Source organism: Rousettus aegyptiacus, unplaced genomic scaffold (genome assembly GCF_014176215.1).
Source record: "Rousettus aegyptiacus isolate mRouAeg1 unplaced genomic scaffold, mRouAeg1.p scaffold_m13_p_6, whole genome shotgun sequence".
Classification (NCBI taxonomy): domain Eukaryota; kingdom Metazoa; phylum Chordata; class Mammalia; order Chiroptera; family Pteropodidae; genus Rousettus; species Rousettus aegyptiacus.
Window position 1 is genome coordinate 97,325,216 of NW_023416309.1, and position 27,775 is coordinate 97,352,990.

The 27,775-nt window shown below is 49.6% G+C and overlaps 1 protein-coding gene across 2 annotated transcripts in view; it reads right to left on the reverse strand.

The window, feature by feature from the left end:
* Positions 1-27,775, reverse strand: part of PLXDC1 (plexin domain containing 1) — a 67,812-nt gene that overhangs the window by 18,649 nt on the left and 21,388 nt on the right. For both annotated transcript variants that reach the window (XM_016164786.2, XM_016164785.2), the window contains exons 3-9: positions 19,662-19,805; positions 19,307-19,376; positions 18,566-18,688; positions 17,798-17,916; positions 16,874-16,973; positions 5,677-5,772; positions 1,511-1,592 (exon numbers count right to left, since the gene is read on the reverse strand). In XM_016164786.2, coding sequence (XP_016020272.2) covers positions 1,511-1,592; positions 5,677-5,772; positions 16,874-16,973; positions 17,798-17,916; positions 18,566-18,688; positions 19,307-19,376; positions 19,662-19,805 — 734 coding nt within the window. The remainder of the gene's footprint in view (positions 1-1,510; positions 1,593-5,676; positions 5,773-16,873; positions 16,974-17,797; positions 17,917-18,565; positions 18,689-19,306; positions 19,377-19,661; positions 19,806-27,775) is intronic.

Below are 27,775 nucleotides of genomic sequence, written 5' to 3' on the forward strand. Positions count from 1 at the left end.
GATCGGCGTAGGAGCTAAATGAGGCTGTGTCAATGCGAGGGCTTGCTTTCATCTGACCCATTTTGCAGTCCTCATGTCTCAGCTCTCGTTGGATGCTGAGTCATGTGGTGGCAGTCGGCCCCAGGGTTCCAGGGCTCATCTGAGGTCATCTGGATTCTCTTTCCACACTCAGATGGTGGCTCTCAAACTTGAAAGTGCACACGACGGACCACATAGCGAGGCTCCACTCCAGGAAGAGACAATCTGGAGTCTACCCTTTGTATTCTTACTGAGGCTCTGTGCCTTTTGTGTGAAGGGCCTGGAACACTGTGCAAAAATGCTGTTTGGTATCCGAGGAGTTAAAATAACAGCATATTCCTTACAAACTTCTCTCCGAACCACATAGCCCCAGCCCATGTTATAGGAAAAACAAACTGAGGCCAGAAGAGCATGAGTAAGAACCATGAGAGGAACGGCTGGGAGGGACCCTCTCTCCTCCCAGCCCAGAGCTGTGTCCTGTGTGCCAGGGAGGCCAGCTATAAAGGTGATAGCTTTTATTTCTACACCAGGATATTGGAAAGAAGGAAAGGAAACACTGATAGATGCACGACAGCTGCAGGGACTCTGTAATTTGCAATTTTCAAGATTGCCTTAAAGACGCCTGGAGTTCGCAGGGCTTCCCACTCTCATGGGAACCCTGGTCCCCAAAGAAATTATTATTTTTTTCCTCCTGCCGTGTATTTATCTTGGACAGGAGAACAGGACTCAACTTCTGAATCTAATCTGAGGAAATGATTTCAGAACAAGGAACGGAAGATGATCTGGATTTAAGAACTTTATCCCTGAACCTGCATCTCATCCAGAATTTTCTCTGCTTCTAAAACCAAGCAAATACAGCTTTGTAACTTGCCCTGACTTTCCACAGAGGCCTGACATTTCCATGACCCTGTTTTCAGAAAACCCTCTTGCTGCCTGAGAAAGATCTTGAGGGGGTGTTTGGGGGTCACGGGGCTCTCACCCAACAGCAATGGGTCTTTGGATCATCCCCTGTCTCTGAGCTGGAAGATCACACACTGGGGTGCAGAGGAGGCACCCTGTTAAAATGCAGGCTCCTGGGCTTCCCTCCCAGAGATGCAGGGGCCCGGGGCACGTCTCAGGAACCTGCAGTTTATGTGAGCCCTCGTTGATTCCTGAATGACCACAACTGGGGACACTCTGAGAAGTCCTGGGCTAGGACGAATCAACCCCTCCCAGGTATGAGGATGTCATTGCAGTAGTTACAATCTCTGAATGGTTTTTCAGGAGCCTAGTGTCACCGCAGGGACCCTGCCATATAGTCATCTTGACCAGTCAGAAACTGACCCTCAGGGAGAAACTCATTTCTGTGACATTGTCCTTAGGGTCAGAGTGGACTGGCCAGATATCCCCTCATATTGGCAATGAGGCCTGAGGCAAGGAACGGGGCATGCCAGCCTCTGCCCCTCCTCCACAGTGTGCCTGTGGGAGCCAGAGGGTCAGTCTGGGCACAAACCTCTGGAGGACATGGCACCAGCTGCAGTTGAAGGTCAGGTCTGAGGACATGCAGGCATCACAGGTCCGATGCTGCAGGCATGCTGCAAGAGAGAAGCAGACCCCTCAGCACCAAGCTCTCCACAGGCCTCCAAAAGGCGCAACTTGCCTGATGCTGGGTTTTTAAAGAACTGTGGAGTTTCGAACTAGCAAGGACCCTAGAGGTCATTATCGCCACCCTCACATGAATTCAGCTCTGATTCCTCCTCTCTTTTCCTCCCTTTCTTCTTTTTGTCGCCAGGGGTTTAGGCTCTGAGCTGATGTTGGGGATTCAGCAGTAAGACCCGGTCCCTGCCTTTTTGGGTTTTAAAGTCATATGGGGAGACAGACACAAAACAGATAACCAAACAAAGAGAACCATATAATTATCATTTTGATGATGTTTATGAAGAAAAATTACAGAGTGCTATAAGCATGTACAAAGGGATCTCACCTGGGATAAGAAGTTATACTTCTGGGCAGTTGCCTATAACTACAGTGTTAAAAGGGATTTTTTTTTTTTTTAAATCGAGATATATTTGACACATAACATTGTATAAGTTTCAGGTGTACTACATATTGATTTGGTACATTTATATTGTAATACGATTGCCATTGCAGCTAACACCACTGTTGAGTCACAAAATTACCATTTCTTCTTATGGGGGGGGGGGATTAATATCTAGTCTCTTAGCAAGTATAATATTTATAGTACAGTTTTGTGTCTATAATCACTGAAAATGATGTTTTAAGATGTTCCGTCTTGACCCTATCCAAGGCTGGTCTAAAGCGCTCATTCCTCACCCATGACCCTCAATCCACATGGAGGGATTGCCTCAGGGCCCACTCCTGGCCTCTCCCCACCTCCTCACTTGCCTCCTCCTGGGAGGTCTTGAGTGCTGAGTTTGGGAGTGTAAACCATGCATATGTAATTCCATTCTTTCTTCTCTTGGAAGTGGGCTGCCCCTGGGGGTGTGCTGGCATCTCTGCTCATCCAGGCTTAAACCTTACTCAGGAAGTTATTTGACCTCTTGGTGCCTCAGTACCTCATTTATAAAAGAGGGGTCATGAAGCTATCTGCTTGGTAGATGTGTAAGGATAATACCTAGAGGGTTTAGAATAGTGCCGGCTGCATGGTGAGCCCAGTGAATGCTCCTTGTTGGTACTGACTGTGGACTTATTCATTCCCCTCAATGGCCCTCTGAGGCATTCATTCTCTCATTATCTATCCCCTTATTCTTTCAACAAATATTGACTGAGCATCTGAGGTGGGCCAGGTACTGTCCCACGTGCTGGAGATATAGCCGTGAACAGAAAGAGACAGCTGCGCTGCCCGCCATGAAGCCTGCAGTCTGGTGGAGATGGCTAACACACACATGGAGAAATAAATCTACACTAGGACTTCTGGTGGTGAGAAAGGCTATGAAAAAGCAGAGCAGAACAGAGAGGTCGAATGACCGCGGGGGTTGTGCTCTATTCAAGGAGGTAGGGGAAGGCCTCTGAGGAGAGGACACTTGGGCGGAGACAAAGAGAAAAGAAGAAGGGAGCCGGCAGCTGCTCTGGGGGCAACGTTCAAGTAGAAGAACCCCTGTACGGAGGCCCAGAAGGATCACATCCCAGGAGTGTTCCCAGCAGCAGCCAGAACGCTTACAGGCTGGGCAGAGTAGAGAGGCGGAGATGGTAGCGATGAGGAGGGACACATGGGACCCCCTAGGCAGGGCAGAGTTCAAGAACAGAGAAGTCAGTGGGACCAGGCTGCTGGAGGGTGCGCGGACCCCTCGGGCACCAGGCAGGCAGAGGAGCAGAGAGGGCCAGGGGAGCAGGGGCTGCGGAGGTTGGGTTTTAAGAGCGCTTCACTTGCAATCGAACGCCACTCACTTAAGTGAACCAGAATGACCTCTGAGTGGCAAACAACAGCCACAAAGCCCATGCATTTTATTGCAAGGACAGACAGGCCCTCCCTCGGAAAACATGCAGTGGGAAAGCTCATGTGATGAGCAGCTGAACAGGACATGTTGATAGCAGCAAGAGGTGACAACTAACTACAGAATGATGACATCTCATTCAATAAACATCACACACATTTCTTCTCTATATGAGTTTTCATGGGACTAGACCACAATCCATTAATTAGGGAACGAATTCGCATTCCATGGACCTCCAACACGATGGCATCTGGGAACCATGCCTTGGTGAATGGGAGAAAAGCTATTGTGGGCACAGCGTGGTCACCTTCAGTCGCTCTGTAGGAGGGATTGGCTGTAAATGGCACTGTGTCCTTTCCTCTGCCAGGATTTTGCGGGCCCTGGAAGAGTGGGTGGAAAGCCATGGGCAGGAAATAAGCAGAAATTGGCCTGGCCTGAAAACAAGAGCTCTGGCTCTTTTGTTGCCTTATGTACCCCAAGGGTCTAGAGCAGTTCTGGGCACATCATAAGTAGTTGACATGCTTACAGAATTGACATATAGATGCTTTTGTCATCCCCATTTTACAGAGGAGGAGAAGTGGTAGGTCTGGGTGTGAACTAAGGTCTATCTGAGCTCTTAGCCTCTGTGTGGTCCCTGTGCCTCAGCACCCACCCTCATCCCACACCAACTTTTCATGACCTTCTTCTAGAAGAAGGAACAGCAAAAGAGAGCAATGGCTTGGAGGTGGCTCATCCATAGCTCTAGAAGAACCTTGGCTAAGTTCTCCCCCAGCCGAAGGTAAGGCAGAGAGCCTGGGCTAGGGGATGCAGTTTTCTGAGGAGAGAGCTAACCGGCCTCCCAGGGGCTCCAGTCACAACCTCGTCAGTGCTGCCCCCTCCCCCACCCACTGCACCCACATAGGAGCCCAGGGCCTGGTCACTCCCAGTGACTCTGGAGGCCCCTTAAACAGCTCCAATCAGGCTGAGAACAAACCCTGGGAGCCTTGCGCGGTGTTCATAAAATCTACTGACCTTTATTTCTCATCTGCATTTCAGATGTTCTGCGTGCTATTAAATACTCACAAAATTCACTGGAGGGGTAGGAAGTGGCTTACGTGTACAAACAGTGTCCCAGAAACTCATTCCCAGGACAATTCGCTTCTTCCGCCCGGGGCAGTTAGCCTTGTCCTTGGATGTCCTTGCTCCTACACGAAATTTTATTCAAGTCCTGGGACTTAAGTTTTACTGATTCTCAGGCCCCAGGCCTCTCTTGCCTGGAGGGAGGATGGCTGGGGTGAAGTGGTGCCGTGACTTGCAGGGCGTCCCAGCCCTGCAATCCCGTGGTGTCTGGGTCTTTCTTCTTTTCCAGGGGAGGACACTGCTGAGTCCTGACTGAGTCAGGTGGCCTAACATTTGAGAAGAACCCTCCTCCTCCTCTCCTTTTTCCACCCCCTGCTCACAGAACCTCCAGGCAAGAGGAAAGAGGGGGAAAAGAAGCAAGAAACACCCCAGAGGGCAGGGAAAAGACCATGGCTTCAGAAACTGGACGGTACCACAAGGCAGGAGAGGAAATTAAAACCCTTTTTAAAATATAAGAATGGGAGTGCGGTCCTCCTTTTTCTTACTTTCTGCAGCTGCTCTGACCAGATGCTGAAGAGCATCCAAACCTGATTCTGTAGGGTCCACGCAGCAACTGGGGCTTTGGCCATGGCCTTCCACTGTAGGTGCGTAGGGAATGAGGATGGGGGAAGAGCCAGCGCCCATGGTTCTTAGAGGGCTGCTGGCTAAATCCGTTTATGGCCTTCTGCCTGTGGACTCTGGCATTACCCTCCCTCTAAGGAAAATAACAATGATAAACTTATGGTTCAATTCAGTTCCATACTATTTTTCCTAGGAGCTCGATCTAAATTCTGAGGTAAATCTTTCCTGGGTTTCAATAATGCATTAATAGCTGTTAAGTCAAGCACAAACCACATCTCAGGCCCAAGAGGTGCCAGTTAGTGTCAGAACTGCCATTTGTCTTAGACACTCCCTACTGTGGTTCTAACCCTGACCAAAGCTCTGTGAGGGTAGCGGCGTTAGGCTCATGTGACAAATGAGAAATGGAGGCCCAGGATGTTAGGTGGCTGTACCCACACAGGGGTCAGTGGTGGGCCTGGGAATGGCACTCAGTCCATTTGACTCCAAAGCCCTTTCCAGGACAGTGGGGTGCCTTCCCTCATCAGTGGGAACCACCCCTACTTACTTGGCAACGGGGTGAATTCCACGGCCGATGTGCTGGTGACTTTGCTGGGGTCCAGCTCCACACGGTGGTATTCGAAGATGGCCCTTCGCCGAGATTCTGAAACAGAGGCAGAGCCTGTCATTAGGAGCATTTCATGGGCAGAGGGCTTCAAATTCTGTACGTGGAGCCTGACAGATGGGCAAGAGATTGTAGTGAGTGGAACTGAGGGCTAGAAATAAACCCATAGACCTAGGATAATGATATCGGTGCTGTTGGGGAGGCAGAAGGACAGGGGTTGACCTTGAAAGGGGAGCTTTGGGTTATAAGCAGGTTAAACTACTCAGTGCAGAGGCTGGCTGCTCCCAGGGTCAGGACATAGGAGAGTCCATGCCCCCGAATGCCTCTGTGCTGTCACAGCTGCTGCTCCCTTGACCCATAATGCATTTCCACCCCTTTCCTCCTTGTCAAGGATCCAGCTCAAGGGCCACTTCCTCTGAGCAGCATCTCCTTGACCACACCCTCCTCTTCCCCACTCGGGCCAGGTGCCCTCCTCTTCCCTCCTCCCACTACACTCATCACCTCGTGTGGTCATTAGGTTTTATTTGGAGGGTGGGGGCATTAGACTGTGAACATCTGTTCCTGACTCTAACCCACAGTGAGCATATGTCTATAGATGGATGGGCTAACTTTGAAGAACCTCTCCCCCTGGACGGAGGCCAGAGCGAGACTCAGTGCCTGGAGCCAGGCTTATGTCCTGCCTTGGTTCCTGCAGAAACTTCCCACAGGACCTCAGAGTCAAGAGACTCGAGTTCTGATTTGAGTTCTGCTTCTGACTCACTGGATAACCTTAGGGCCTCAGTTTCTCATCTGTGAGGTGGAAAGTCAGAAGCATTTGCCAAGCACCCCTGGGAGGATAAAACTGGAACTGTAGATGAAGTCTTTTTCTAAAATGGCAATCTGAGATGCTCTGATATTTCACACCACACCCCCATTCCTACCCAAGGACTATGACTTGGGATGGGTTTCCTCTGGCTCTATAAGGCAGGCAGGCAGCTGCTGAGCTTTATGAATGAGTTCCCCATGAGGGGAAAGGGCCACTAAACGTTTGGTTGCCCCAGAACCCCTTCTTCCTTCTGGATTGTTTCTTCAATACCCTTTGGGGGAACTTCCCCCAGTCCCTTCCTACATGTGATCTGCAGGGACTGCCAGCTTCCTCCATGACCTTGCCTCCCTGGCCACTTAGGGATTGGTCCAAGGCTGAGCATCTAATGGAAGCTAGACCAATCAGAGACCTTCCCTGAGACTTTTCAACTGTAACCAAGAGACCTTTTGCCCTCCAGTAATGCAGCTGAGATGCAAGCTCAGAGTCTGTGAATGGACACAGTTCTAGTCTTATGGGGAAGGCCAGAGAGAGAAGCTACATTGTGGAGAGAAACAGGAAATACTGATGACACTCCATGCTCTGGAGTCCCAGGACATGCCCTAGTCCCTGTTTTACCAGTTGTCAGCTCTTCTGCCTTTGGCTCCGTGGGCTACTTCAGTATCTCCAATGTATCCCCTTTTCTGCTTAAGCTAGTCTGAGTTGGGTTTTTGTCACTAGAGGCCCAGCGTAGGTGAGGATATAGTTTTCTTATTCAGCTGAAGGTGGTTTGGAGGGAAGTTTCCCAAGGTAGCAGTAGAACTCAGTAGGGTCATCCATGAAAGAAAGGGTGTCCTGTGCAACTGCTGGGCACTCCAGCCCCTTGCTCCCCCTCCTACATAAAGAATCTGGGGGAGTGTCCGCTGCTTAAAAGAATATCTCATCTACATTTCTTTCATTTATTTATCCCCCAAACTTGGAATCGTTCCCTCTTCTTAACCCAGGATTGACCCCCACATGGTCTGGCACGAAAGCATGCTCTCTCGCCACCACACCGCACTGCCCCACTGCAGAGTCATGGCAGACACCTCAGCCCCCGAAACCTGAGACTGCAAAAGGTCCTTGAAACACATTCCATGCAATGCAAAGGAAACCACACTGGCATTGACGCCAGCAAAGCACCCCCGGAACTACATAGGAGTCTGCAACCTCACCTCAGAGGCTTGTGTCTGAAATGCTGGCACTACCCATTCGCATGTCACTCACTAGTAGGGTCTGTCTACCCATTACCCACGGGTCAGGTTCTGCTCTGGGCTGCGCAGGAAGGGGAAAGAAGGTGGGCAGACCGACGAGAACATGGAGGAAGAGAGGCCCTGCATCAGGAGAGGGAGCGCACAGGGTGGGGAGGTTTAGGCTCTGCCTTTACCACCTGTGTGACCTTGGACATGGGTCTTAAGCTCAGGGAACCTCATCCAAAAATGGAACCAGTTATGCTATACTTATGGGATTGTTCTGAGAATTAAAGTAGGTAACTTATGCATAGAACGTATCTGGACCAGAGGAGCCACCGGACCGGAGGAGTCACTTAAAGTATGAGAGTCTCACTTTCTTCTCACCATCCCCTCCTTTTGTGTGTTTGGTTTTCTTGTGGTTGAGACTCAAGGGCATTTTCAACTTCTCCCAACCCCTCAAACTCTACCGTGGCCAAAGAACACGAGGAAAAAATGTGGCACGTTTCTTTCCTTCTCTCCCTCCCTCCCCACACCCCCATAGCATATTTCTTGTCAGTGATTCTCAAGTGGGTCCTTCAGCTCCTCAGCAACCCCTGCAGATAGAGTGGAGACCCCCTTGAGAGGCAGCCTGACCAGAGGGCTGTGCTGGCAATCTGCACATCCCAGTCCCCTGACCTTCGCCCTCCAGCATCAAGTGCCATCTCCCCACCGCCCACTGTGGGCCTCTCCCTTTCCCCTGCTGGCTCCAAGGTCCAGGCTGTTTGCTTCTCTTCCTGTGGGTTCTGCCCCCAACCTTTGTTTTCCTGAGCCAGACTGGATACTGCTTCTTGCTTTTGCGCCTCCCACCCTGAGGAAGAGGTAACAGGAGAAGTCAATGCTTAGGAGTGAAGGGGTCTAGGGGGATCTCCCAGTCCACTTCTGGGGACTCCCCAGAGAGTACTTATCTCAGAGTCCCTCCCCTCCCCTAACCTACTGCTCCCGTGGACAGGGGCAGTGTGAGGACTTTGGACTTGGCCTTCCTTTCCTGCCAGGGAGGATGACAACTCCAGTCCTGAGGCAGCCTCCCTCCACCCGGACAACCGAATTGTAGCTAGATGGTTTGTAATGAGATTGATCCTCTTTTTGCTTCCCCCCACCCCCTCTCCCATTGCAGACAGATTGGGGGACTTGCTGTTTCTAGGCAAACAGCTGGAAAGGGTAGGTAGGATGAGAAGTCTAGGCAGTCCGGAAGGGTGCCCAGCAGGGGGGCACTGCCCAGTGTGGGCTATATAAGTGATGAGATGAGCCACAACTTCAGAGACTCAGATATATCAGGTTGAGAGCTGCGATAATTTGTCTTGTCATTCATTTCACAAGTGGGGAAACCAAGGCCCAGACAGATTAACCCATAGACTGATAACACTTTATATAACACTTTACCATTTACAGAGTCTATCCATAGCCTTAAATTGAAAAGAACTGTCTAAATGAAAAAACTCATACAAAAGCATAGCACCACCATGCACTATACTCATTCACTGGTTCAACACACAGATACAATACCTGCCCTGTCCGGGGGCTGGCTAAGTCCCCAGCACCCAGGGACATGCAGGATAGACCTGGCCCTGGAGATCACATAGCTCTCACTTGCTCTTACAATTTTCAGAGGAATACAGACTGACATAACTGTTCTCCCCATTTCACAAGGGAAAAAAGCGAGGTCAGAGAGGACTCATTTGCCCGAAGTCACATAGTTTCTTTTTCTTCTCTTTCTTTCTTTCTTTCTTTCTTTCTTCTTTCTTTCTTTCTTTCCTTCTTTCTTTCCTTCTTTCCTTCCTTCCTTCCTTCCTTCCTTCCTTCCTTCCTTCCTTCCTTCCTTCCTTCCTTCCTTCCTTCCTTCTTTCCTTCTTTCTTTTTCTGCAGAGGCATGACTTAAAACTTAAGTCTTGAGGCCAGTGCAGCTTCAGAAAGTCACCAAAGGAGTGTGTGTAGAAAAATGTCTAACAACTGGCTTCCAGAGTGGGGAGGGGTGATGGAAGGAAGGGTCTTCAGTACAGTGTTTGCCGATTTCTGTGACAAAGTGGCTGATTTCAAGCTACCGATTTGGAGTCACTGAGCACAGAACTGGGAAGAGACACAGCCAGCCTCCTCTTGTGAGTCTGTACGAGCTTCTCCGGCACACCACTGCTTAAGCTTTCTTTAGTTATTTCTAAGAGAGTTGAAGGGAAACATTTACAATGAAAAATAAATCGATAAATCTTTAAGCCCAAAGATCCAGTAATTGTGTGTTTATTTTTCTCTGAAACAACTTTAAGTCTGAGATAGAAGAGACCCAGGAGGCGAGCCTCATACGTATTAGGCAGTAACTGCTGAGTGTTCACAGGGTCCGAGGTAAGAATGAACCCTCCAAAAGCTGAGGGAGTGAGGTTCACGGAGCCCTGTACGGGCGTGCACGCGCGCGCACACACACACACACACACACACACACACACACACACACGCTCCAGATGTTTTTGATACAAGAAAGGTCCCTTACCAAGCAGCGGTGGGGTCTGAGACAGGGATGAGGAAGGCACATTTCTGTAATTCATCTGCCCAGAGGAGGCAGCAATTTTCAGTTTGCACAGAGGCCCAGGCCGGTTTGTGCTGCTGGACCCTCCCTGTGTGACCCTAACTGCTAGGTGAATGTGGCAGGGGCTTTGAGTGAACCTGGGGGTTGCAGGACATCTAGGTGGAGGATGAGGAAGTTATAGGCAGCCTTTCACAGCTTCACCACTCCTTCTGAAAAATCACCCCTACTGGCACAGAAATATAATAGGATAAAAAATAAATGTGAAACTCCAGGTCTTCCTCCAAGGTGCCTGAGGCCAGGGGGTCTAGAGTCTATGTAAACATTTCTTCCTTTATCTGCCCCCATCCTTCAAGGCTCAGCTCAAAGGACATGCCCTTCTTCAAGACTTCCCCCAACTTAAGGCACAATAAGTAGCCCATCCTCTGAGTCCCACTGCTCCCTGTGTAATGTCTGGTGTCACCTGTTACATGGCTCCATCAATATTTACCTTGCTGGCCATTCACACAGCCAAGATGCATGCTCCGCAAGGGCCAGAGCCCGCAAGTTAATTGTGTGTCCCCCAAGCCCTAGTGCCAGGCTCTGTACACAACAGGGCCTCAGGAAATGAATGTGAGTGAATGAATGGGTTACAAATAGTCACGAAAACCTCAGCACTATTATAACGTCAGCCCACAGCCCGAAGGAAGAACACCCTTCCTCTCTAGCCCACAGATTACGGCCTTTCTTGAAAGGACCACCCTTAGTGGGCCAGAGAAAGCCAGACGTGCCACTTCCTAAGTTAAAGCTCGAAGTAGGAGAGCTGGTTTGCAGGACTTCTCCACCTGCAAGGATGGAGGGGACGGCCGCCCCCGGTCAGACGTGAAACAGGCGGGACAAAGAGAGTCAGGGTTGGGGCACAAATGGAGACATGGACTTGTCAAGGGAGCCCATTTCAGGGACAGAGACACACAAGCAGCGGCCAGAGAAAGCGGGGCTCCTAGCAAAGCTCACGCCAGAATCTAGGGATGGGTCTCCCCACCAGTTAGACTCAGAGCAGAGTTGGGGGTGCGCCTCAAGTGAGGGCCCAGTCAGAGGTGGTCAGATGACCTCCAGAACCCTCCACAGCCCTACCAGCAGGGCAGGGGGACGAGTGTGGTAGAAAGGGGGAGGCAGGTGGGTGTGAGGAAACATATCTCTGATTAAAAATATTTGTTTGTTTCGACTGCCAATTTGTGCTTGTTTGAGTATATGGCTTTGGTAATATTTTTATTTCTCTATAAACAGAACCCTTAATATCTCCGCCTGAGTTATTTGCTTTTGGAATATCTCGCTAACATCTGGGGCTCGCTTAAGGACGATGACGTCCGTCTGCATGACCAGCGGACTCCTTCCAGAACCAAGACAGAGGCTGTCCCAAAGCCACATTTCTGGCAGTCTGAGACATTCTGTTGAATCTCTGCTTCCACTCATCAAAAATTCAGAAATACTAAGGTCCAGACACAGAAAGCCTGGCCACCAATCAAGAAAGGTTCACGGATCAAAAGAGAGGTTTACAGGCTCCATTTTGTTTCAATACGGACACCAGTGGGAGACAGCTGGATCAGTCAGAAAAAATTAGGCTGACGGGTCCCCCTAAAAAACTCCCCTGCAGAATGGGTGGTCACGGTATAAAAATTGCAAGATGGAGGTTTGGGAACAAGTGTTCATTCACTCTTTCATGTGTTCCTTTGCTCTCTTGGTTATTCATTCAATAATTATGATTCGAGCCCCAGGAGGGGACCTCAGAGGTAAATATAACCAGGGTCCCGGACCCCAGGAGGATTCCTTCTCGGCACTAAAGCAAAGTATAAAAGGGACAGAGAGGAGAGGAGGCAAGAAATGACAAGACTCAGGGAGATGAGTAGAGAAAAAACAGAAAAGTGAAAAGGGGAAGAAGGGCCTCTGGATGGATAAAAAGCTCTAGTGGAGAGTACTGTAAAGGATCTTTATCCAGAGAGGCCAGAAGACAGAATGGGCCAGATCTGCTGATGACATGTCCCTGCCCACCACGCCCTCACTTGGCTGGTCCTTCTCACTCTTCTGCAGTCAGTTCCGGGGCCTCCCACCCAGCACCCCGGCACGGAGGCACAGCACAGGCCTCTGACACATTTCTGGACTCACATCTGCCTTTGAAAGGAAAAGAAAGTTCTGGTAAATGAGAAGCCCAAGTGTTAGGGCCATCTGAGGCCATTCTTGGGCCAGCCAAGGGGCAGTCTATAATTTGGAGTCTTTAATAATGAAATCCTCATTCATCGATTCCACAAATTCGGAATCTGTCAGTTTCAACACTGGCTACACTAAAGTTGCTTTTATACTGTCCATGAAAGAAAGAGTTTCTTAAACAAATGAACGGAGGAAATTATATTGACTTCTGGGGACCCCTCCAGCCAAATAAAAAGTGTATAAGCTGCCCTGTGTGTTTTGTGTGCCTCTGCAGATGGATGCTGCTAAATGTACATGAATCTTTTCTCTGCATCAAAGCGCACTCTGCAGACTCTGCTCCAAAGCCTGTGTAGCAGTTTATATAAGGAGGCAATGGTAAGAAAAACTCTCCTTCCTTCAACCCTAGGAGTGAGACTGTGCAGAATTCCCTCCACCCTCAGGCTGAGGTAGGAAGAAAGTGTTTCTTTCAAGGCTGGGAAATGAGAGCCCCGTCCCCGCCCCCACACCCAACACACACACAGGGTTCAGTGCATGGTGTATTGGGGGATGATTCTTAAATAGTAGGAAACCAAACATAGCACCTCAGGCAGAGAAGAGCCCAGCTTGGGTACGAGCACAGTGATGCCGCCCGTTCTGTAGGACCGGGTGGGCGTGGACAATGGGAACATCATGGTGATAATGGAGTCTGCAGACCAGAGCACTCTCCCTGAACTTCTGTCTCATTTCGGCCCTGGTTATTTGGGATTTACTGTTATTTGCGGCTCCACCTAATCCAACCTAATTCTCTACTTCCTGGGTTGAATATCAGACCCAGAGGAACCTGACTTCTTAGTCACATAAAAGCCATCATTTCCCAAAGCAAAAAATCGTGGCCCATTTTAAAACCCAGTGAAGGCCATGGGGACTGCCCTAGAAAAATGTGTGCATGTGAGTATGCTCCACGCACACCTGAATATTCTTCCTAAAGTCTAGGCCTGCACCCCTAAACTAAAGAGATGCAATTACCAAAGCACTCACCCCCAAACTCAAACGGTGTCAAGCTCCGTTCTCACTTGGGGTCAGCAGAGAGCGGAGGGTCTCTGTGACACCCATTCCCTTCAGCAACACTAGTTCCTGGCAGTGTGATGAGTTCAATATTAAAGACATCAACAAAGCGCTTGGGAGTAGAGGAAGAAACCATGAGTTCTGCTGCATGGCGAAGGCGACGTCTGAGCTTTGCCAAGGGACACAAGCGTAGGAGTGAGGGATATTTTATATGAGGAGCTGTGTCACGGAGATGCAGATAGCCCTTGGTATGTTTGGGGAAAACAGAACATGCACACCAATGCTGCCCAGACAGAGCGGTGGATGACCGAAAGGGTTTGGAGAGGAGCCTATAAAGTCAGGCTGTGAGCAGCTACACAGGCCTCGTATGCCACTCTAAAAATTTTGACTCAATGCTGCAGGCAACAAAGAGTCAGAGAATGAAATGATCAGATCTGTCTGGTAGCGTCAAGAAGGAATGGGGGACAGAGAAAGGGAAGAAAGACCAGAAGCTGGGAGCTGCTGGGCAGTGACTGGGGGTCAGGCGCAGGCTTCGCCTGGCTGGTGGACACAATACCTCAGCCAACAGCACCCGGCGGTACTGAAGCCAGCAGCTCCCACGACAGAGCCCTTGAGCCTCCTCCAGGTCTCTCAGAACAGGCGCAGCTGCCCTCCTGTTTTGTCAGGTGCACTGTGCTTTCTCCTCCACCCTTTACCCCGCCTCCCCACACCTCCCTGGCTTGCCCTTAAACAGCCTTTCATTCCAGAATCACAGAGCAGCCTCAGATGCAGACACTCCCAGGGGATCTGACTTCCTCTAATTCGCCCTCCTTCAACAGCTGGATCCAACACACATTTCCTGAGACTCTGACATGCACAAAGCCCTGTGAGGGAGGCACAGATGAAACAGACCAGACCCTGCCCCGGACGGTTCAGTGATGCATGGGGAGCGGGGAGCATGCATCACTGTCCTTCTCGCAAAACAGCCTGGGGTGTGTGCACATGAGGCTGTGGGTGTTTGGGGAACTGAGGAGGAAAGGATTCACCCCTTTGGGTGGGTCCAGTTTAGAAAGTCTCCATGGTGGACCCCGGGGCTTAAAAAAAAAGACAAACCAGAAGATCCAGTTTTCAGTTCTCCCTTTCACAGCTGTGCAACAACAAGCAAGTCACTCCACCTCTCTGAACCTCCGTTTCCTCATTTAGAAAGGGACAAACGTACAGTAGTCCTCCTTTATCTCCTTTATGTTCTAAGACTCCCGGTGGATGCCTGAAATAGCAGAGAGTACTGAACCCCATATGTTTTTTCCTATACATACTACATACCTATGATAAAGTTTAATTTATAAATTAGCCACGGTAAGAAATTAACAACAATAACTAATATAAAACAAAACAATTAAAAGCAATACATTGTAATTAAAGTTATGTGAATGTGGTCTCTCTAAAAATATTGTTTTCCTCTCAAAATATTTTGTTAGGCTATACTGCCCTTCTTCTCGTGACGATGTAAGATGATACAATGCTTATGTGATGAGAAGAAGGGAAGTAAATAATGTAGGCATTGCGATGTCGCATTAGGCTACTATTGACCTTCTGATGAAACAGCTACTAAGTGACTAACAGGTGGGGAATGTATATAGCATGGGCTGGACAAAAGAATGATTCACGTTCCAGGCGGAACAGAGCGAGCGGATGCGAGATTTCATGGTGCTACTCAGAACGGCACGCAATTTAAAACTCACGAATTGTTTATTTCTGGAATTTTCTATTCAATATTTTCAGGCCGTGGTTGACTGTGAGTAACTGAAACCATGGAAAGTGAAACCACGGATAAGGGGGACTACTGAACATTCTCTTACAATGCTAGGAGGATGATCCAAAAATGCATTGTTAAGCTCCACGCGTGGGTTATAACCGGTGTGGTAAGCAGACTCTAAAACGGCCCCCAAAGACCCTGCTTCTTGGTATTCACACCCTGTGTAATCCTGTCAGGAGTGTGGGCTGGACCTAGAGACTTGCTTCTAACCGGTAGAATATGGCAAAAAGTGATGGGATGGAACTTCTAAGATTAGATTACAAAAAGGCTCTGGCTTTCATCCTGCTCACCCTCCACTGCTGTCTTCCTTGCCTTCTCTGATGGAAACCAGCTGCCAGGTTGGGAGCTGTCCTAGGGGGAGGGCCACATGGCAGGAACTGAGTGGAAAACTTAATCCTACCAACAATGTCATGAAAGCTCTTGGAGATGGATCTCACCACCCCCGTCCCATCAATCACTGAGAGGATGAACCCTGACAAACACTTCCGAGAGCAGCCTGTGAAAGACCTGAACCAGAGCACCCAGCTAAGTCGAGCTTTGTTTCATGATCCTCAACAACTCTGAGATAATGTGTTTGTTGTTTTAAGCTGCAGTCGGGGTAATTTGTTATGCAGCAGTAGCTAACTAATACAATCAGAGCGATTTAGCAACCAGCTCAGCACAGGCGTTAACCAACCAGTTAGAGCATTTGCTGACAGCAGCAATGGAGTGGGGTCTTGGAGGTCCTTGCTTGAGCCTCTTGCTAGAGCACTGGGAGTTCAGGAAGGCGGTCCAAAGAGGGGCAGGTGAAGTGGTGGGAATTTCTTATGGAAATACTCACACAGGGGCATAAAAGTACCTGCAAGAATATTCACTGCAGCATTATTTGTCATAGCGAAAGATTGGAAACAAGTGAGAAGTCTATGCCCAGGAAACTGGTTAAGTTAAGGACATCCATACAATGGGCTGTCTGTCACACAGCCATTAAACAGAATGCGGCAAGTGCTGACACGGAATGATGGGCAGGATATACTTAGTTCAGGGGCAGAACAGCAGCATCATATGCCATCATTTGTGTTAAATATAAGTTGGTATATTTACCTGAAGGCTTGTAACTCTAGAAATAACCTGGTATCCTTAGTTTCCTCAGAAAGGAGAACTGGGTGGGGGTCAGAGATGGGAGAGAAACCTAATTTTTCTGTCTCCTGGAGCCTCCGGTGATGCTCCTTCTACCATCTGGGGTGGGGAGGCAATTATGGCTGTTTCTGGGAAGACTTATAAACCCTAATTTGATGTCTGGAGATTTTCGGAATAAAGGGGGTGCTGCATGGAAGGGCCCTGGATCCCATTTCCCTCATCAGCCAGAGCAGTGCCTCCCACTAGAGATTTTATTGGAAAAAAAAAAATGGTTCCTCTGCTCTAACAAAAAAAGTTGTCACTCCTATGCCCCCTTTCTTCCCTCAGTCCCCACTCAACTCTCTGTCCATCTACTCTCCACCTGCCATCTCCAGGTACCCTGGTTCAGTCTGAGCTTCATCCACCCAGTCCAGGTCTCTGCTGGATCCCTGGGGACTTACCTGGTACATCCGGGGATGGATTGAGAATCATGAAGGCGTCTGACAGGCCGGCTTTGACAGGATGCTGGGAGGAGCTGATTTCCAGGATGGACATCGGGATCTGCAGCAGGGCAGAAGAGGCTCCATCAACATCCCCAAACATTCCTGTGCCAGCCTAGACTTCCCCTCTGAGCTTCAGACCCATCTGCCTGCTCGGAGTCGCCTCTTGGAGGATGTGACGACATCTCACACCCGAGGGGCCCCACCCAAATTTCAAATCTTCCGCACACCATCTCCAAGCACATTTCCTTGTTCTTTGTTCCATCTTTGTGAATGGTATGTCCATGCAGGTCAGAGACCTAGGAGTCACCCCGGCGCCTCCTTTTTCTTCACTTTCCCCCTCCTCCACCTAATACATCTCTAAATCCTGTTAATTAGCTGGCTAACTGGCTCTCAAATAAATCTACTTCCCCTCCTCCCCTGCCAGATTCTAAGCTAACATCACCTCTCTCCTAAATCATCTCCCAGCTTTCCTTCCGACCCCCCAATAGTCTGTCACAGGACCTTTGCACATGCTTTTCTTTCTCCTGAAACACACTCTTTGCTTCCTTAACTCCTATGCATCCTGCAGATATCAACCCTTTTCTTTAAGGTAGCCTCCCCTGGCCTCTGCTGAGGCAAAGAGCTCCATGAAAGGCTCCTTTGGCATCAGGCACCTCTACTTAGCAGCACTTGTCACAGTGGCAATTCTACCTTTGTCCCTGCAATTATTGTCTATCTCCTCAACAACATTTAAGATCTATAAGGGCAGAGACACAGCCATTTTATTAACTACGATATCCCCAGCACCAAACCCTATGCCTGGTACATTGGAAGTTCTCTACAAATATTCGATGAATGAACAAAGGCTCCACGAGACCCAGCCATCTCTGCAGTTGGACTCACCTCTTTGTAGCCGAACACAATTCGGCCATCACGGTGCAGAGCTGCCTGGAAGGTGAAGCTGCCCTTGTCCTCCCGGCCTTGGAGGTAGACATGGTCCCACTGAACAACAAAGACTGTTCCTGTGGAGGAGAGCAGAGACCTGGCTAGAGTGGGGGAGTAGTTCAGGGAGCAGGGCATTGTAGAAAAGGTGGCCAAAATAGATTGGCCACAGATGGAGCCCCTTAGGGCAGTCTGCAGATTTAACTGGAGGCAGGAGCTGGGTGACCCACAAACATTTGCCTGGCTTCCCAGCTGGAGAGTAACCATAAGACTCTGCTGCAGCCCTTGGATACCGCGTTTGATCATCTCTTACCCTTGGATCATGCTTCTTACTCCAAGAACCACGCCCCTTACTTCTTGCCTATCCTGACACTTGAGATGAAAGGAAGGAGAAATAAGAGAAATGGTTCTTCTCCTGGAATGGGAGGGTGTGTGCTCAAGGGACAGCCTGGTGAGAGTAAGAAACAATAAAGGTCCCTAGTAATTATTTTACCTCTTCTAAGAGCCAAGCTCTTTCATTTCATTATCTCACCAGATCCTGCTAAGTAGCAGGCATCTTGTTACCATCTTACAGATGAGGAAATGACATAGAAAGCTGGGGTGGCCGCCTTGCTGTGTGACTGTGGGCAAGTCCTTTGCCCTCTCTGGGCCTTGGGCTTCTTTCTCTACAGGGGCTGGGCTAGGGGATCCCTGGTGCTGGGTGACTTAAACTCTGAAATCTGGTCTCACCATTGTCAAAGTAAGCAACTGTGGAATTGTCGGAGTAGCCAGGGTTGAAGTTGGCCATCAGAGGGGCCACATATTGAGTAGCTGTGAGCATCCGATGGATCACATCGCCAGTGAAGATGAAGCCTGGGGTGAGGAGAGTGCAGAGGAATCACCAGAGAAGGCCTAGAGGATTTGCTTCCTTGTGTTTTTCCCCCAAAGGCAGGAAGAAGCAAGCCTTAGACCTCTATCCACCACCCCCAGCTGGTGGGCTCAGGGTCAGGCATGTATGGAGCAAAAGGGTCCCAGACCAGAGAAGGTTCTCCCTGCCCATCCAGGTGGGCACAAATTCCCACCTCTCCCTCTGCCTGGGAAAGCACACAGGAATCAAAGATGGGTTCCAGATATCGACAGGGAGCTGGTCCCAGGAACCTAGCTCCTAGTGCAATCTCCATTTTCCTCTCATTCATAGACTCAGAAACATGGGGACCACAGGGACTGTCCGCCCTGACCTGAGCTGGCCCAGAGGGACACACACACACACACACACACACACACACACACGAGCAAGTCAGCTATTATGAGGGAAGTATTCTGTCACACCCACTGACCTCCCTCCTGAGAGTGGGCTTCCAAGAGAGCCAAACGTGGGTCCCTCCCCAGTCCGTCCGTACAACCCCATCTCCAGGGAACCTCCCCAGGCAGGTCCCCAAAGTTCTGACTGAGATCTCCAAACTTTCCTCCAGCTTCACTGACACAGCTTACCTCCAGTTGCTATGGTGATCTGCCGCAGAGGATGCCCGTAGAAAGGGAAATCGAAGGACAAGACCACTCTCTGCAAGGGATGGGAGAGAGTCAGCATGGGCCAAGCTGCAGGCCAGGCGGCTGGGCACCCACACTGCCCCATGCTTGTCTGAATAGAGTGAGGAGCAGGCATACCCAGGGCAGGCCTCCAGGACTATTGGTGGGTACCCCAACTCTGATGAAGCCACCCGGGATCCCCTGGAAGTCACCTCCTGGATCACAGATCTTAGGCCACGGCCATGCCCACTGACCAGGCGGAGTGGGTTCCCCCAGCCTCCCAGCCCAAGGAAGTGCTGCCAGGAACCAGGGCACTCACCGAAGCCTGCCGGTGGGTGTTGGAGAGGATTCTGTGGACCTTCACTTGGCTCTTGTTGGCCTCAGCCACATCCACCCACAGCTCTCGGCTGCGGGGCTCGCTGGGGCCATACAGACGTGACACGTAGTAGCTGTGGTTGTCCTCCTGCCACCACCGAAGACAAAGCCCACAGGAGGCGTGAGGCGTTAGGCATGCCAGAAACAACCCTCTGCACCTCCCCACCCCTGACTTCTGGATACAAGAAGTCATGGCCCTCCTGGGGAGCTTGATGTGTGGTGCAGAGGGCTAGCTTAGGCCTGGGAGCCCCTGGGCCCCCCTCGGCCCCAGACAGCTCAGTACCTCACCCTACAGCTCTGGGCCCAGCCAAATCCACACTTGCTGCACTCATGCTCAGCCCTTGTCATTCCCAGACAAGCCAAGAGGCTTTTTCTGCAGCCCGAGTTCCTGTGGAGCACATCCAAGACAGAGCTTGGATTGGGGCACCAGAGAGAAACTGACAGAGCAGTCTCTAACAGAGCCCTTGTCTTCAGGGAGCTTCCAGACTGAGGGGGACACACAGTACCTGCTCTGGGGAGTACCCTGTTGAAGGGAAAAGGAAAAACTAGATCTTATAAGCTACCAGTCTAAAGATGGAGGTAGACCCTTAATCTTGGGTAATTGCTAGTCTTATGGAGGAGGTGGGAGTTATGTAAACAGAATACAGAGACACAGACCCTCAAGCGGAGAAATGGTAATGAGCCCATCCTATGGTCACTAGAGAGTTGAGAAAGGGGAGAGACACCACAAGGATTCCTTCAAGATATGTTTCTAGCTTCATTTATGTGCCTGATGGGGATAAAATAAAGAAGAAGCCAAACACAGCAGGCTGGGTGTTAATTCCGTAAAGCCTCTCCTGCACGGGAGCATTGGGCGCCAGGATTTAAAGACCAGGAAATGGTTGGCAGAAAGGGTGGAAGAGCCAGCAGAGGAGGCAATGTCATAGCATTTCAGCCCCCCCTGGGGAGGCATCAGCTGTAGGAGGAAAGGAGGCAAAACAGGCAGGTTCACTTGGCTGCTGTGGCAGAGATGGGGCTGCTGACCCGTGAGGAGCCCCAGGCATCGTGGGTCATCAATCAGGCTGTCCAGTGGCAGTGGTTACAGACACAGCAGAGCGGACCATGTTCTCCCTGCCAACCTGCCAGCTGCCCGCCAGTCCTTGCCCTGGGCCCAGCGTGAGCAGGGACAGGATGCCTGTCTCCCTGCCCGCCAGGAGGCAGACTCTGGTCTTCTGACAAATGACACACTCTGGGAATCTTGGTCCAGGCAGAGCTGGGGAAGGTGAGCAGAAGAAACGTGTTGGACAGGGACAGGGCTCACACTGCCACTGCCTGTTTTCACGTCCATCAAACAAATCTAAAACACATTCGAGGACACAACACTTAGCTCACAAACCATCTGGGGCTCCCACTGCCCTCATGACAAAACGCAAACCTCAGCCTGGCATGCGAGGTCCCATCATGAGCCAGCTCCACCTTCTCTTCAGCTTCACTTCTCCCTCCTCTCTTTCCCCTGCACGTCCTCGTGCCCCACCCACCAGGCCAGACTCCCCTGACAGGCTGCTAGTGGTCACTCACGGCTTTGCACATGCTGATCCTCCTGCCTTGAATGACCTCTCTTGCCTTCTCCCCATGGTGGATTCCTACTCCATCAATGCTCAGCTTAAACCTCGCCTTCTTATTGATCTTCTCCCCCTATTTGTCCAGTGAGGAACTCCACCCCATGCAAATGGCCCCCACCACCCGTGGGGCCCTCAAGGGGTCTGTGTACCATCTGTAGAGTCGCATGAGCCCACCCTTGCTGAATTTCTGATTTTATTTAAGAAACTGCCTGAGGGGGCCACCTTGATGCCACCATCCCTGGGGTAAGGGCAAGCGCCTAGGATGCTGCCTTCCACTGATGCCATAGTTACCCACCCTGGGGTCCCAGAAGGTGCCCAGAAGAGGAAGCACTACTCCCTAGCTCTGGCCTCTAGCACTGAGGCAGCCATGGCTGTGCACAGAGCTCACGGCCTCCCTTGGGAAAGCAGCCTCCTCCACTTCTGCCTCTCACTCGACTCCCCAGGGGATCAGATGCCAGGTCTTTTTTTTCCTGGGTCTCCATCTCTTTCATCTCCACCCATCTCTTCTGGGGATCCCCACTTAGATCAAACAAACACACAAACCCCAAAACAATCCCCACCCCCCAAAATCGCCTGCCAAGAATCAAAGTTCTATGCACTTCAATTCATGCAAAGAGATGTGTACAAAAGTGTCCCCAGCCTGCTTTCTGGGAGTCACATGGTGAGCAGTTTTTATTCCACCACAAATCAAAAAAAAAAAAAAAATACAGGGGGCCCCGAAAAACACTGTACGCCTGATGGTTTGCAGGACCCCAACTCTAAAGCAAGTTGAGCTTCAGCTGCGACCACCTGCCAGAGCCACTGCTATATAGCTCACCTCTTCTTCCCGCTGGTTAAAAAAAAAAAAAAAGTGGTTTATTAAATGGCACTGTTTAGCCTAAAATTTTGCCTGAAGAAAAGAAACCAAGTTAGACGTTATTTAGCCTGTGATTTAAATGTCTGTCGCAACCCTCAGTCACCCACCTGCCCGAACTCTGAGCCCCTGACAAATAGGTATGAGTGAGGTCACCTCTATACCCATGGCTCAAGGTCCTTGCATCTTTGGAGCTGGAGAAAGGTTTGCTGGGGTGAGCTAGGTGGGAGCCCAGACGCTTCTTTTTGACATTTTATAAGAGAAGAGGAGACCAATGCCTGGCACTGGGTCGAAATTTTGGAAATAAACCTGCCTTCCTAATTCCTAACTCCAATGATGGGCGTCCTTATAAAAGAAAGAAGGAAATGTGGATATCAAGTCACAGAGGGGACCCAGGGAAGAAGGCCATATAACAACAGAGGCAGAGACTGGAGTGATGCAGCTTACAAGCCAAGGATCACCAAAGATTGCCAGGAGCCACCAGAAGCTAGAAGAGGAAAGAAAGGATTTTCCCCTATAGCCTTCAGAGGGAGTATGGCCTTGCTGATGCCTCAATTCAGTCTTTTGGCTTCCAAAACTGTGAGAGAACACATTCCTGTTGTTTTAGGCTCCCCGCTTTGTGGTAATTTGTTATGACAGCCCTAGGAAACTCACGAAGTTGCCCATAGGTGTGTGTTTCTGTGGCTCGAGTTGGGGTAACCCTGAGTTGTCTCACCCTTAAGCAGGATGTCACTGCCCTGCTTAAAACATTCTGTGGCCTCCCGAATACACTCAGAATGAAGGCCACACTCCTCACCACAACCCACAAGGCCCATTGGGGCGGACTCTCAGTATTGCCTAGCCAATATCTATTCCCTGCCTCAGTTCTTTATTAACAGAACATTGATTTTGTAGCAAGCAGCAATGCAGCCAGCTAAAAAACCTCATTCCCTGGATGTCTTAAGGGTTACACGTGACACGTGACACGTGACAGGCTGGATAATTAGGTAAACTGAAGGTTCTAGTGGAGCCTTTTGAAAGAAACCAAATGTGACTGCTTGTCCCTCTTGCTTTTATTACTGCTTAGAATGCAGATATGATGGATGGAGCTCCCACAGCCATCTTGTGAGTTTAAGGACAAGAGTCACACACACCCTAAGGATGATGGAGTTAAGAGCTGGGTAGAACTTGGGTCCCTGAGGGCATGTTGGAGGGATGCTTGTTAAGTTCTTGGATGCAGCCCTCTGTTACATACAAACACAAACCTTTCCTAATACATGATAGTCTAGCTTCTACCCACCACCTCCTTCTCTCTCTCTCTCTGTTCTCTGTGCTCCAGCCCTGCTGGGCTTCTCTCAGTTCCTGAAATCACCAAGTGCTCATCTGCCTCAGGACCCTGGTACTTCCTGTGCCTCAAAACCTCTTTCTTATTGCATTCAGTAGCCGACTCCTCCTTGGCCTTCGGGCCTCAGCTCTGCGCCCCAGTTTCACTCTCATCACACCTCAATGCCTTGCACGCTTACGATGATTTATTTGGCTTTTAGACTTATTAACTCCACACCTGCCTTTCCTGTAAGACTATAAGTTCTCCATAGGTAAGGTCAGCCTTTATCTATGGTGTTTAAGCACAGAGTATGTGCTCAGTTGGAAGATCTGTTAATGAAGGAATGGCCATCTGGACTTTCAAAGCATAGGCTGTCGAAGGCCTGCCCATCCTTTGTCTGATTGCTACCGCCATGCATTCTGGTGACCAAGATGAGATGGTGTTACCAAACAAAGCGGACAGGAGCTAAAGGGGAACAGCTGCTGTTGGGTACAGTGAGAGTCAACCATATACAACTCCCCCCTAGGAACCTGAGGGTCCAATTTCTGTCACCTGCTTCCTGGGACTCGCCTAGTGAGAGCGTTCACCAAGCCTCCACGCGTTGGAAATGAGGGCCCTGGACAGAAGCCATGCTCTGCGGCTGTGGAAATCCAAACATGTGACATGCCTCTTGCTGCTTTGCCAAGGGGCGAAGGGAGGGGTGACCGGGGATGCGTCGCACCAGCTTGTTCTGAGTCCTCTGGTTCCCGTGAAGGAAAATGGTCCACCACCCATCCGGTGCTGCTCTGCTGAGGAGCCAGGTTGGGTGCTGTCGGTGACCCTTGGGCACAAGCATCTCACTCTTAGTGTTCCTGAGAAGCCCTCCTGTGGCACCTTTTACTTAACAAAATGTCTTCAGCTATGTTGACTCAAGGAGAGTCAGAAACTAAAGGAGCCACTGCCTCTAACTCCCAGAGATTCAAAGATTCAGCAGGTTCCTGGGAGAGTGAGGGCCTCTGCGCATATGGACCCCTGCTCAGGCCAGGTGGGCAAGGCAGAGGCTCTGCTTCAGGCCTCAAAAGTGCCAAGTACAGCCAGCCTGGCAGGGGAACTGCCTCAGGGGCAGCACCATGCAGGATCTGCCGCAAGTCCCAAATAAGCCCTAACAGACCACCTCTCCTGGCTCAGGCCGACTTTGATTATCCCCAGGACAGTGAGGTCGAGAGCTATATCTGTTGAGAACCCTGGCCTAGGGAAGCTCCATAGTGATGCGGGAGGCCAAACTTCAGCCTAGAGAGAAGGAGACAATCTGGAGCTGGGGTCACTCCTGGGCAGAGCCAAGAACAAAGTCTGCCGGGGGACAAGGGTGGTGCTTCAGAGAATGGGAGGAAAGAGAAGGGCAGCCGGCCTTGACAGGGCTGTGACAGTAGCACTGGGCAATTCAAAGGCATCACCGCATGACAACCCTGGGAGGTGAGCACTAAAATTAGTCCCATTTTATAAGTGGGGAAACTGAGGCCCACGTACATATCTGAAACCAGGTCAGTCTCACTCAAGGATAGTGACATTTCCTCTGTCCACTGTTTCTCAGTTCTTTAAGTAACTGCTCCGCTGAAAGGCAACTTGGGACGCTTACCAGTCATTGGTTAAAATCTCTCACATCAGAAGAACCACCATGGGTCCTTTATGGGGCACAAAGCTCGAGGACCATGTTGCATTCATCTCCTCATCCCTAGCACCTACTTGGCACAGGGCTTGGCACCTGACATATGGTAGGTGTGGAGGATCTGCTTGCTGAATGAGTTCAATCACAAAAATGCCACAGATGATGATGCCCGGAGGCTGTGCTGAGAATGTGCAGTGTGACTCCTGCAAGGACAGCATCCTCCCCCACCACCGATGGCAGGTGACACAAAAGCCACTTGTGGGAGAGGAAAAAAAAATGGTGTAGATAATAGAGGCTCCGTTCATCCCTCTGGTGACCAAATCAAAGTTGTGATGGAAACAAGGGGCAGCAAGCAGCAAGGGAAAAAAACCACCTGGGATCTTGATGAATAAGTCATACAACTAGGGAGGAATCCAAGAAAAAACTGTGCAACGGCAGAAGGTAGGACGGGGCGAGGATGCGGGGCTGACCCATCTCCAGCGGCTGAGCAGGACAGAAGCTGCGGCAGCGCAGCGCCAGATGCCTCTCAAAGGGGCCAAGTCTGCGAGCAGATTTTCTCAATAACAGATCTGCTCGCTCTGAGCACCGGTGCCCATTTGGCTGTGCGCACAAGGCACTGAGGTCTTACAGGGAGACATTGTTGGAGTGAAGGCCGAAGAGGGACTCGCTCTATACAGAAGTGCAAATGGTATCTATTGTTCCCTGTTGAACCCTCCCCGCTCCCAGTGTGTGGACACAGCGCCGTCATAGCCGCGAGGTCATCAGACTGGATAACAGAGGTCGCTCCGCCCAGAGGATTCCCTGAAACTCCGAGTCCCCCAACTAGTAGTCCCACCCAAGCCACATCCAGGTACAGCCTCAGCGACTCAGGTGCTCCTTGCTGAGCAGCGCCTAGACTCACACTGGAGCCAGCTGGCCTCGGTTTCTGGTGTGGCCTTTTGAGGCAACTATAAGCACAACAGCTGTCATTTGCTTGCTGAATCTTAACAGGTGGCTCCCGAAGTACAGAGGCTTGGGCTAAATTTGGTCTGCAGCCGAACCCCTCTCAGGACTGTGCCACTGGACACCTACTTCACAAAGCCACACTACTAAGACCAGGAGACTTAGGAGCTTTGCTTAGTACATAGAAACAGATATGGAACAGTAGCCACAGTGGAAGACAATGAAGCAGAAACCATATGAGAGAACAGAACAGAGATCCTGATATAGTGGAGTCAATTAATCTAATATGCAGAGTTCAAAGCACTGGTTATAAAGATGCTCGATGGACTTTTGGGAAGTGTAGATAAGTTGAGAACTTCGACAAAGAGATAAAAAAAAAATAAAAATGGAAATAAAAATTATAAAAGGGAACCAGTCTGAAATGAAGAACACATTATCTGAGATGAGCAGTGTATTAATGGAATAAACAAAGGAATGAACAAAGCGAATAAAGAAAAGTATCAAATGACCTTTCTAGCGGACAGGAAACAAAGGACGCACAATCAGAATGGCAAGAAATAAGATGGCAAGACTACAAAAATAATTTAAGGAGCATGTGGGACACTACTAAGGGTCCAAATATCTGTCTGATCAGTGTAACTGAAGAAAATCAAGATGTTGAACATCTGTTTGCAGAAATAATGATGGAAAACTTTACTAACCTGGTGACGGAAATGGACATAAAACCCCAGGAAGCTCGGAGATTCCCAAAAACCAGGGAACCAAAGAGGCCCATGCCAAGACACATCAAAATTAAAATGCCAAAGGTTAAATACAAAGAAAGAATATTAAAAGCAGCAAGAGAAAAATAGATAGTTACCTATACGGGAACACCCATAAAACTGGCAGCTGATTTCTCAAAAGAAACTATGATAAAAAATATTCGACAGGATGAAGACCCAGGAATTACAATCAAGAATACTTTATCCAGCAAAGCTATCATTTAGAGTTGAAGGACAGATAAGTGCATCCCAGACAAAAATAAGCTAAAGGAATTTATCACCACCAAGCCAGTATTACAGGAAATGTCGGAGGGACTTTTTTAAGATGAAAAAACATGTATCAAAAATAGGAATAAAGAATGGTAACAACTACGTTCCTAGCAATAAGTACCTCAAATGGAAAAGAACTAAGTGCCCCAACCAAAAGATAGAGTGGCTGAAAGGATCAGAAAACAAGACCCCTACATATGCTGCTTACAAGAGACTCACTTCAGATTAAAAGAAACACAGAGACTAAAAGGAAGGGGATGGAAAAAGATATTGCTTTGATGGACCTAGAAGGTATTTAAGTCAGACAGAGAAAGATAAACACTATATGATTTCACTTATATGCAGAATCTAAGGAATAAAAAGAACAAACAAATCAAAAACAGATTCACAGATATAGTGGATAATTTGGTGACGCACAGAGAGGAGGGAGGTTGGGGGGCTGGGAGAATGGGGTGAAAGGTTAAAGAAGTACAAATTTAGTAGCCGATGGATGGTCACAGGGATGAGGAGCATGGCATAGGGAATGCAGTTAGTATTAATACGTTGGCTAGGTGGAGGATCAAGGTAGGGAGGGAGAAATTCGGGTCATTGTTTTATGAGCTATATAGATATCTAACCAATGTACTGTATACTTGAAACTAATTAAAATAAATATTTTTTTAAAAGCCACTTGTGAAGGACCC